The sequence below is a fragment of the Leptosomus discolor genome, chromosome 2 (assembly GCF_034619465.1).
Source record: "Leptosomus discolor isolate bLepDis1 chromosome 2, bLepDis1.hap2, whole genome shotgun sequence".
NCBI lineage: Eukaryota > Metazoa > Chordata > Aves > Leptosomiformes > Leptosomidae > Leptosomus > Leptosomus discolor.
Window position 1 is genome coordinate 23,300,709 of NC_141392.1, and position 12,007 is coordinate 23,312,715.

The window sequence follows — 12,007 nt, forward strand, 5'->3', positions numbered from 1 at the left end:
CCTTTACACTGAAAGACAGGTCAATTTATGTGACCAGAAAAAGAGATTTCTTTGAGAGACACACTAACAATGCAGACAGTAAGCATGCAGGTGATCTGGAGGCAGGCTAAGATGATGAATGTTCAGATCTCCAACTACAATTAAAACCTCAACTATTACTGGTGAGTGAAAACATCAGTAGATACTTCCCCCTTGTGGTAAAATTTTATTCATGAAAGATAATATATTATTTTTTTATTTTCTAGATGGGAGAGGGAATTCATTAGTAGAACAAGCCTACAAACACAGCCTTAGATCACACTTAGATCAACAATGCTTGATAGCTTTCTTTTCTCTTTGCCATGCCTTGTTTGTAACTGCAACCAAACCCAGACACATAGAACTAACTTTTTGTTGCTGGGGGCTGGGAAGGGAGAGGTAAAAAGGAAAAACCCAACTAAAATTATCTCAGTTTACTAACAGAAATAGAAGTTAACTACATTCCCTCTGCTTCAGGGAAGTTTAACGGAAATTGTTGCTGATTTTCTCCAGTTTTCGCTTTGTTAAAATGAACCATTTTCTCCACTTACAGTTTCTGTACAAACACACACTCACCAGCTGCATCTTCCTTTTTTCATTCCTACATTTCAAACATTTTTCACATCCTCCCTCTAAAGAGATGAGGGCAGTGTTATTTTGACACTGACCGGAACTCTTAACATTTGCTCATTTCTATTAGAAAACAGGGAATAAACGCAGTTGGAATTAGAAAAGAAAAATCATTGATCTTGCAGCAGAAATGGTTCCAAAGGGTTAAAATTCATCTAGTTATTACATTAAAAAAACCAACCCACAAAACAAAACCACCACACCCAAATCTGTAGACAAAGAGAGCTCATGACAGAGTTGCATCCAAGAACAGTCCCCCGAGTACCAGCAAATGCAAGGATGTTTCGTTGACAGCAGACAGGATTATAGGCTGTGTTTCTACACAAGAGGATAACTACCCAAAGTAGTTGAATTCTGGATTCAGCAAGGTACATAAAAGAAATAGCCCAGTTGCGTCCAGCACAGACTTAAGTGTTTCTGTATCACACTCGCAGAGCCCTCCTCATAGAGCATTGTAAGCAGTCTGTAAGACTATTTGCACAACTTTAGATATCTTCTGCTGTGGGTTTCAACAATGCAGAGTGCTGCTGGCTCATACAGGGTGACAAATAGTTGAAAAGCATGTAACTCACAACTTACTGTATGTGCTTTCTTTTATTGCAAATTCTTTTAGGCAGGACCCACAGTCACTGGGCAGACGCAGAGAGATGACTTTCTTCTGCAATGTTGCAGATTTCCTAACCAGAAATATCTGTTGTGAAGAAGGCAAAAGGACATGGATTTAGCTTCATCACAGATGCCTTAATAGAGACAGATTATAGACAAAAGGAACCAGAACAACTTCATGATCTCTGAATCTGTATAAAACTGCCAAGGTCCCTCTGGATGGCCTCCCTTCCCTCCAGCCTGTCGACCACACTACACAGCTCAGTGTCATCAGCAAACTTGCTGAGGGTGCACTCAATCCCACTGTCCACGTCACCACAAAGACGTTAAACAGCGCGGGTCCCAATGCTGACCCCTGAGGAAGACCACTCATCATTGATCTCCACATGGAACATCAAGCTGCTGACCATGACTCTGAGTGCAACCATCCAGCCAATTCCTTATCCAGCGAGTGGTCCATCTGTCAAACCCATGTCTCTCCAATTTAGAGACAAGGAAGTTGTGCAGAACAGTGTCAAATGCTTTGCACAAGTCCAGGTGGATGACATCAGTTGCTCAACATCAATGGATGTTGGTTGGTTGGGGTTTTTTATTTGATTTTTTTTTTTTGGTTGTTGTGCTTGTTTGGGGTTTTTTAAACACTTGAATCAAGTAAGTTCAAACATCACTCCTTACCCCGGGAGGTTGGGCCTGCAGGATTTCCATGGCTTCCGCATCATTCAGGCCAAGCTGCAGCCACACAGGGTGAGTATGAAGGAGCTTGTCCAATATGCTTAGCTTGTTGGATAGGCTGTCATATCCAGAGTCCCGGGGGCAGCTTACATCATTTTTCTCAGGAGAGACATTATCCATGCCCTTTACTAGGCTGTGAAAAATTAAAAAAAAAAAATTAGACTTTCTAACCTCCTATAAACAATCGCTGAGTTCAGTGAACAGAGTTATCACAAAGCTAATGGCACTGCTGGCATCCTGGACTGGTATTTCTCCTACTGAGAAGTCATATAATTAGTATACACAAAAATTCTCTTAAGATTTCCTTCTTTCACTCATACACGATTTAACAGGTAGCTTTAAGATAAGCCTTAGCATTCTTCTATTAGCTTGTTGAAATTTGGCCATCAGTTCAGATACAGGTGTATATGCATACATGACTGATTGAACATTTCACCTCCTTTCTCTTTTATGTTCACATTTGGAAAAACTTCTCTTCAAAGGTACTTGTGCAATTTGGATATTTTTATACGCAAATAGATTGCAAAAGCTGCAACCCACAGAAATCTTCCCCTGTCCTGTCTGCCAGAAAAATCTGTTCAATAGCCTGACAATGGAGCAACTCACTACCTGTGGCTATCACTGCAAACACAAGCATTTTCTCCATTTGCTTGTAGGGATTATTTTCACAACAGAAGCCCACAAACTAGCATCACTTCATCTTATCCCCAGACTACTGTCCCTGTCATCTTCACAGCTGTGTAGCCATCTTTGTTCCCTTCTGCCAAGTGGTCTCTGACCACAGTCAGGAAAAAAGAAAAAGGAGAAAGAAAAGAAAAGAAAAAAAAGGTTAAATCCCCCAAATAACCCTCCCTAAGGCACAGCTTCATTAAGAAATCATCCTAAGTGGTAGTACTTTTATGGTCTACACTCTAAATTATGTAAATATGTACATTTTTGCCATGAAAGGTCCTTACCTGACATTTTAGTAGTACACTTCCCAGGATCAGAAGCAAGTAAGGAATTGTATATTTATAGCCTTAATTCCTTTGGTTCTGGATTGACTCCTATCTGAGGAATAAAGGCTAAACTAAATGTGACCATGACAAACTAATGTGAGGTTAAAATTTATTTGGGGCAGGGCAGCTAAAGTTACTGCTAAATTCAGTGATGAATTACAGCTCTTGGAGGCTACAGATACTTGTTATGCATTAAAAATCAAAATAAATTGAATGCTTTGAGAACTCCTTTTATTATGCAAAGCTTTGCCATCATTCATATAATACAGAACATCCAGTACAATTGCATGCGTGTTCCTGGTTCAGATTCCTCATTTTTGAACTGGAAGTGTATCTTGCAACTCTTCCAGTGCTAGAAATCACTACAGAACAGTTACTCTAGTAACAGCTTCCTGATGACAATATTTGAGTATAGACAAAAACCACCCTGCAAGCTCAAGATCTGACTCACCAAGATGTCAGGCACAGAGGTTGTGTTCTCCCTAGAGACCTTTTCTGATGGCAGAAGAGGCCCTGAGTGGCAGAGAGCAATGCAGCTGCATTTCCCCACTGCAAACTGTCTTGCAGCTCTTCTGAACTTTGTATTTTGGACAGGCAGTAAGCATCATTAATAGCATTTACCACCTTTATCATGCCAGCTACTGTACTCAGAGCAAGTGGGTAGAGACTTCACAAGCACAGGAGCATTTGAATACTTAAAACCAAACAATAAATCCCCCCCCCAAAAAAAAGCCAACCCCAAAACAAAACCCACTAACCAAACAACAAAACACCCAAACAACAAAACTGCTTTTTTTCTAGCTTTGGTCAGCAATTTGCACCATCTCTGGACAGCACTAGAAAGGAGAGTAAATGGGCTACAGAACTTGGACTGCATGATCAGATAAGGACGAGGCACAATCATTCAAACTTTTCATTACCTAGATCAATTACCACTACCAGATCACTTGTGTGCCTCTCCCTTTTTGTTCTTTTTCTCTGTTTGCTTATTTATGTGATGCCTTTTAGATTTACAAGTCATCTAAAATCTTCCCTACCCAAGTGTCAAAAGCTGTTCGTAACTGCCAATATGCCTTCAAGGGGCACAAAATACACCAAAACATGTTGTGGGCGGAAAGACACATAGTGTCTACATCACTTATGACAGAGCTCTGAAACTGCTACAATGAGAATCCTGGGTTCCCCTTTGACCACAGTCCCAGCGGAACCTAGTGTTGTAATGTATCAATCTCCACAAAAGTCAAATCATGAATCACAAGAGTGTTTACATGAGTTTTGCCTCCTGCTCAGAAGTTCCACTTGCCTTCAGAGTCAGTTAGCAACATTTGAAACCAAAGATAGCTGTGGCAAAGGCACAAGTTACACACAGATGCTCCCTGTGGGCATATAGATATAACTTTATTTCCATTCCTTAGTCAAGAGGTGGAAAATAAACATGTTGCAGAGGGAATGTGTCTGAGAGGGAAAAAATTTTTGGCTACAAAAGGAAGTTACATCACATGCTAAAGAAGATGCATGACTGCTATCAGCTATAAGGCCTGGCACTGCTTGCTACCACAGAACAACCTAAAGCTAGTAAGAGTTTGCATGTATATGTAGGGTCACAGTGTTGTTTTTCAATATGGGTGGCTTAATGTTGTCAAACACACCCAAATCATTATAAATTTGAAGATTAATCTGAATAGGGAACTGTTGGGTTTTTGGAACCTCCAGGTACTTACATGCACAATCCCTCCCACATGCTGAGGCCCGAGGAGGAATGCAATGTGTGAGCCCACACCTTACTGACCTAGATACACATGCCCTTCCTTGTTCCAGCTGCTTCTGCCCCCTCAAGAAATAAGCCGAAGATTATGAATATCTGATCACGATGAGACTTCCTGCCACTCCTGAACACTACCAGCTCAAGTGACCCCGATGCACCTCAGCTAGATCAGTACTAGAATGTTATTGCAATCTGCAGGAAGGTAAAACTAGGGAACAAAAACCCTTAAAAAAATTTACTTCCTATGCAAATAATAAAGAAAGAGGCAAAGATCAGACCTGTGAACTCTAGCAAGTGCATAGCTTGGAAAAACCATGTCTGGCAAACCACACACAACCTATGAGAACCACTTCCCAAGGTCCAGGAGGTAAACACAAGTCATCAAAAGCCCATGTCTGTTTTGACAGCCTATTTGCAACGGTCTAGCACTACTGAGCATCACAGTCTGTTTTATTCTTAAAATTATTTTAATTAATGATCTGAGCACTAGACATACAGTCAAACCCTGACACCTAGGAGTTCTTGAAATTTGTTATGTCTTAGACTATAAAATCATTATTATTTGGGACTGGGATATATGTATAACTTCTTTAGAAACAATAGCATTGAAAGTACCATCACCTGAATTCCTCACTATCACCTGATTAATTCAAGTGCACAGAATAAGAAGTAACCTAAACACTAGCAAAATATACCATGTATTATCCAACAATCAAATCTCTCTCCTGGTTTTACTTTGGGTTTTTTTGGGGGTTTTTTTGTTTGTTTTTTACAGTGACTCCCAATAAAGGACAATCTGACTAGGTCACATTACACTCAAGACTGAAACACAAATAGAATTCCACAGACAGCCTACTTTAACACAGGGGTACTACACTGTCTCCTCTCCAACGGGAGAGGAGTTTCAAAGCAAATCACAATGAAAAAGAAAATAAGTGATTCATGCAAGTTTCCTTAAATTTGAGAAAACTCCTAAATGTGAGGGAAGTAAACAGAGGTAACTGCCAAGATAAACAATGCTGTGCTGCATCCTGATTAGATTTAGCTCGCAGTAAAAAGGACGAGGAACAGGTTGAAGCCTGTAACTGGCATGATCCTCTCCCACATACCCACAGGGCTGTAACACACACCTTGATCACACATCTATGAAGCAAGTGGTCCTGCTCGCTACAGCAATTTTCTTTTGCTGTCTTAATTCCTACCTACACCTCTTGCTCTAACCTTGTATAACCTGAACTTCTAATGTTTCTTCTATTTTTTTGTGGGACCTGAGACAGAGACTGAGGCTCTGCAACCACCACCAGCCTCCTGCATTGACAAACACTGGCCCAAGGAATGGATTGTTCTCTCTTTGGGATTACACAGTGAGATACATCCAGTTTGTGCACACATCCTATCAGGACAACCATGGGTTTGCTGTGTTTAATTAACCTATGCCAGCTGCTGTAGGATTTATACACACACATGCACACCCCTTTCTGTGGAAGAACTTACCCATCCTTCTGAGGATGTAAGAGGAGTTATAGGAAGGACCTAGATGACTATCAGCATTTGAGCGGTTCAGTCTGCTCCCACACTATGGAGAAGGCTGGTTACCAGCCCAAATGAAAGAGCAACTATGGGTTTAGCCTGTCATCCTCACTAGCCAGGATGAGGGTCATAGTGAATGACCAGGTTTGATACTATAACGAAGATGAGGACTCTGACTTGCACTTGAATGTGTCTACATTTCCTCACTCCATTTTTTGCTTGGACTGGCCTGCTTTGAGGCTACCTGCATATCAGGATCATGTAACCCAGGGGGAAGGGGAGAGAGAGAAGAGGTCTGCTCTTTGTCCACGGCAGTACACTGCTAAGCATCTCCCCAGCTACGCAGCTTACCAAAGCCTTGCTGCTAACTCTTTGTCATGGTGCGAAGGTTTGCAAAACACAGCTCTGTGTCCAGATTCATTGTTTTCCCACTCCACTGTTACTCAGCAGTGAGAAATATTCCTCTTGTTTCTCAGTCACAAAGGCAAAGAGAACAGTAACAGGCAGGTAAAGGGAATCCTTCTAAAAATCACAAAGGAGCACAAACCCTGATCCAGTCCCATCAAAGGCTCCCCACAGTTAACCTAGTTTGACTCCCCACTGCAGAAGTGCCTGGATTTCTGCAAATTCTGCAAGGCCTTAATCACACCAACCTACCCTATAGAGTTGTATCGAGCATCAGATGGGAGAGGGCATAAAGCCTCTGCTAAGCATTACCCCATTCCTCAGCAGCCGGACTGTCACTTCTCCATCCCATTACAGCTGAAGGGACAGGACAGATTGGCTGGGAAAAAGGTTGTTTGGTACTTGCTTACCTGTCAATACTAACAGAAGCAATTCACTATGCAAGACAGATGAGGACTGTTACTTAAGTTAATAACTGCCACAGAAAAATGTAGGCACAAGGGCTGTCCAGTGCAAAACAGGGAGAGAACAAAGTTCTGCCCATTTCTTCACGGTAACCGGGTAGGGAGGGAATAAGCTGCAGCAGCTATCTCCATCAGCAAAGCATCCCTGAGCCATTTCACAGGCACCAAATGCTCCAGGAAAACTGGGGCATTACAGCCTTCCCTGCAGAGGGACAGCAGCCAGCTTTTCCCCCCTCACCATCACTCACAAAGACAACAGACACACAGGGGTCCTAGGGCCTTTGAGGGAGACAGAGTGCCTCCTAAAAGACCATCTGGATGCCACAAGCCACGTCACATGTGCTCCCCTGATCCTACACAGACTTTAGCTACCATGCAGAAGCTCTCTAGTTGCCCTTTCAAAGGTCACCAGTACAGCACATGTCAGAAATTTACCCCATTTATGCCCTTTTCTGACAACTCCACTCGCCTGCATTACCAAGATACACATCTATGCTAGGAAGCATCAAACACTGGAATACTGAAATGGATGGCATGAGTGTCCCACCTAAAACACATTTTCACAAGCCTCTTTTTTTGCCTGGCTTTTACATGCTTACAAGCTGAAGTTGTGGCCCAGTTATTTGAATCATTCTCCATATTACTTGGGTCATAGATGTAATAAGGGGAGACAAGCCCGGAATATAACTGGAGGGAGTAGTATAAACCTGAAAGTCACACAACCACAAAAAACCCCAAACTGAAACCAAAGCAAACAACAAAAACCCAAAACCCACACACCACAACACTAAAGTTGCAAACACGCAACTTCATGTACTTATTTTTCTGAATACAGTTGAGAGCTCTTGCAACCACTGCCTTTCTAAAACTGTTCTGGGTGATACAGATACATGCTAAGGTGAAAAATAAGCGAGGAAAAGAGACATTCCTTTTAGCTCAAATCTCTCTAGATGCAAATTCATATGCCACATTAAGATACTAACCTCTGAACAGCAGAACAAAAACACAACCTACATTATAAAACTTTAAATTAACATCTATGTTTAGCCTCTACTGGGGTTAAACTATAGCAGTTATTCTATCACCTGACAAGCCCTCCCCAGTTGAGAAGGAGAATTGGGAAAAGGAGGGGAGACACCGAGGCTGAAGCAAAGGCAGACTTATCGAAACAACAAAACAAGTGAAGTATACAAAGTTATACCCAGCCTAAAATGTCCAGCCCTCACGAGCAGAAGGAAAGAGAAGCCAGCAGGAACCCCACAGGAGTTCCCCTCTCCTCAGCACACCTCCCCCCTTCTAATGACCATGACATGATGGTGTGGGCTACACCTGTAGCTAACAGGTCAGCTGTCCTGGCTGACTCCAAACTGCTAATGGCCTGCCTGGCATGGCTGGGCTGGGATTCTGTTCCAGCCAAACCAGGACAACTGACTACAAAGAAATAAAGTTACAACAGTAAGCACATCCTTTTGGGGAGTCTAGCTTAAACAAGAACTCTGGAAAGCCTTAGTTGAAATTACTGTAATACTGCTCTGTAGTTCTATATAAACAAAAGGTATCACTGCACAACTAATTATATATTTATACCAGCTTCAATACAGCTTCTTCCTTACATACAAGTACGCGGTTCAAAATTATGTAGTCATACAAAAATTTACCTTAATTTAATCAAATTTCAATTTTACATTTATCATCTGGAAAGTGACAGAAAAGAATTTTGTTGGACCACTTATTTCAATACAAAATTGAATTCAGTTAAGTAGTCATGGAAATTGCATTACTCACATTGTTAGCTTCACTTATTTTAATCAAAATATATTTTGCACTCAACTTAACAAATTCAGTTTTAAAAAAATTAAAAAACCTCCTGGATCTGTAGAATGGGGAGATTTAACTGACCATTTCCACCAAGATTTCAGAGCCAGTAGATCTTAGTCTTTCATGCATATGGTGTACTCAAAGATACAAGAAGCTTTTTCTTAACTGGAAATTAGCTAATGATCGTTGAAATTAATTAGCTGAATCCACCAAAATGGAGAAAGTACCCTTTCTGCCCCTGTAAAAGAACTGCGCTTTCAGAAGCTTATAAACTTGAATAATGTGCAACCAGGAACATAGCCAAGGACTTTCATTAGTTCAGCTGTCTTATGCTCTTTATCACTTGGGCAACAAAGCTATGGCTCAATGTTTTATTTAAATAATTTAAACTTATATTGTAGTAAGTTTTAGCACATTTCAAAATTATTTCTAGAAAGAAAAAAAAATGCTAAACAGACCGTGGATGTAATTCTAAATAACAAACTATTATCCACTTCATTAACTCATTGCCTTGAAGAACAAAGCCTACCAGCTCCAGAGCTGGCCCAGACTGTGCAGTCAGATAAAACAGAATGCCTGCATGGGTTTCTTTCCTCTTGCAACAAACATTTCAACAGTTAAGTACAAAAATATGTTCTCCTGTTAACACAATTATTAAAATATTGAATATCCTCCAGATGTCAGTTTAACAGACATTACTAATCAAGCACAACAGCCATAGCAAAGCCAAAAATGCTGGGGTCTCACTATGCACACTTAAAGGTACAAGTTTAACATGACAAATTTCCACAGTCCACACCTACGTGGCATGATCTATTTTAAAAAGCCAGAACTTTTAACAGCACTGTAACATACAGCTCAATTTTAAGGTTAAGGAAATACCCCCATCTACTTAATTTTTTTTTTTAACGTGCAAGATGCTGACATTTAAATGAACTCATAACCCACATAGGTATCACCTCCTAACAGTCAGTATTTTACTTCCTAAACCAACAACAGAAATCAAGTTATTGTACGTTGAATCTTCACAGAGCCACTTGAAGCAATGGACATTTTTAGTTTTTACAGTGTGAAAGTAAAGCTCATTGCCATAGACAATGGGACTAACATTAGTAGTTTCCTGCTTTAGGCATTCATCAGTATCCAAGGTCTGTAACAAGGAACTAGAAGTGAAGTTCAGTTGCTTTCAGAAGCTATTAAGGCAAATACACAAAACAACTGAATCTCTGGGCACTCCTGCACAAAGACAAATTTCTTGAATCAAAAGCAAGATTATCTACACCCTCTATGTTGCTAGGATGAAAAGTGCTAGGACATAAGCCTCCCAAGAAGAGAGCACAATGAAAACATTCCTGTCAAGGTACACCTCCAGAACTATGAAAAGAAATGTGTTAATCACCTTCGCAAATGAGCGGATTCATCTTCCACTGCGAGATCTGTCTGTACCATCTCCTGTTTCAGTTCTCCGATTTCTGAGGCAATTGTGTCAATGAGCTAGAAAGGGACAAAAATAGTATGACGTCAAGCGAGTGGAAGAGGCGTGGAAAAGAAGTCCGGGCAAGTTTAGTCACCAGAGATTACAAACTTTTTTTTTTAAATCGCATCCTATTTGGACTTCCCCTTGCAAAGGAAAAAGTAAGGGTTGGGGACATTACAATCATTCTCAGAGGAAGAATAATTCCTGTTTTGTGCCAGTACAAAACCTTCCAGGTTGGCTAGATTTTTTATTTAAATATACTAAATCTGCAGCCTCAACAAATTATACAACAACTTAAAAGAACCAAACTTTCCCAAATAAAAAGAAAAAATATAATTAGAAGAGTTCCATCTGCAAGAGTTATTTCAGAAGGGACACTAAGCCAGCATTATGATATTGTGGTGGATGAAAAGTAAGAAAGCAAGAAGGAAATGGGTGGCTGCTTTTCCCATTAGGTCTTGGATTGCACTTGAACAGAACAACTCAACTGAAAGAGAACTGCCTTGTAACACTTCAGCTCAGGTGGAACACAATCCTAATTTTGGACACAAGGGCAAGAATTCATTTTAAAGTGGGTGAGATTAGCACTAGGGCTGTATCCTAAGAAACACAGCATTTGCTAGCCAGATGTCTGGGAAACGGTTTATTGAGCAGAAACCAACTATGAAGTTTGCAAGGCAAAGCGCCTTGGACATTCTTTGCAGCAACTGCATTGTTTGCTTGACACACAGCAGGATGACAGTATGTAAGCCCTGGCAGTGTTGTTCCCTCTTCTCCTGCCTGTAGTGAAACCTAATGAAAAGGTTTGCAATGATGCCATCTCCTCTACCACCACCCAGCACCCCAGAACAAACATAAACGCTGGCAGATAAAGTAAGAACAGCTTTCTGTTCCAAGTTAGAACAGTCTTCAGTCACATGCAAGACACAACCCGAGTCCCCTTAGTGTTAGATAGCTCAGTACAGCTGCGTTTTCAAAGAATTGCAGGCAACATTTTCCTATACTGTTTTACTGGAAGTTTTCCTCTACCTCAGAAATTCACACCCTCCTTTGCTGTGCAGCATTTTCTGATCAATTCAAAAGACATTTCAGTCTTCACTTATAGTAGGCCAAGTCCATTAAGCAAACCTTAAGTGAGAATGATTTACCATACACTACACCCATACCATAGGCTTCTTTCTGTCAAGGTCAGAGCTCCCAGCCATACTGTACCACTGGCATTATAGTTTATAAAGATCTTCCACCTGCTGACTCTCAAACACTCCCTGAATCACTGCGGTGAGACATGAGCAATGCTTTCCTGACCATGAGAAAGAGCAGCAGGAAGAACCCATGTCATCCTGATGGAGCAGCCTTGCACGTCACTGCAGCACCCCGCACCCCCATGAAACAAGACCTCCAAAAAAGAGCCTGAGTGCCCTGCTAGACACAGGTAAATTCAGCCCTCCTTTTGCATAAGGGATGAATCCAGCCCCTACATTGGCTTTACACAGTGAAAAAAAACACATGCCACTGCTATCAGGTGTGCCTCACTAGAAAGTCATTGCATCACCACACACATCTG

The 12,007-nt window shown here is 41.1% G+C and overlaps 1 protein-coding gene across 1 annotated transcript in view; it reads right to left on the reverse strand.

Moving 5' to 3' along the window:
* Positions 1 to 11,648, reverse strand: part of RIN2 (Ras and Rab interactor 2) — a 37,099-nt gene extending 25,451 nt beyond the window's left edge. Inside the window, exons 1-4 of the mRNA XM_009956381.2 lie at positions 11,610 to 11,648; positions 10,366 to 10,460; positions 1,930 to 2,119; positions 1,228 to 1,339 (exon numbers count right to left, since the gene is read on the reverse strand). Of these exons, the coding sequence (XP_009954683.2) occupies positions 1,228 to 1,339; positions 1,930 to 2,119; positions 10,366 to 10,460; positions 11,610 to 11,648 (436 nt within the window). The remainder of the gene's footprint in view (positions 1 to 1,227; positions 1,340 to 1,929; positions 2,120 to 10,365; positions 10,461 to 11,609) is intronic.
* Between the last annotated feature and the right edge of the window lie 359 nt (positions 11,649 to 12,007).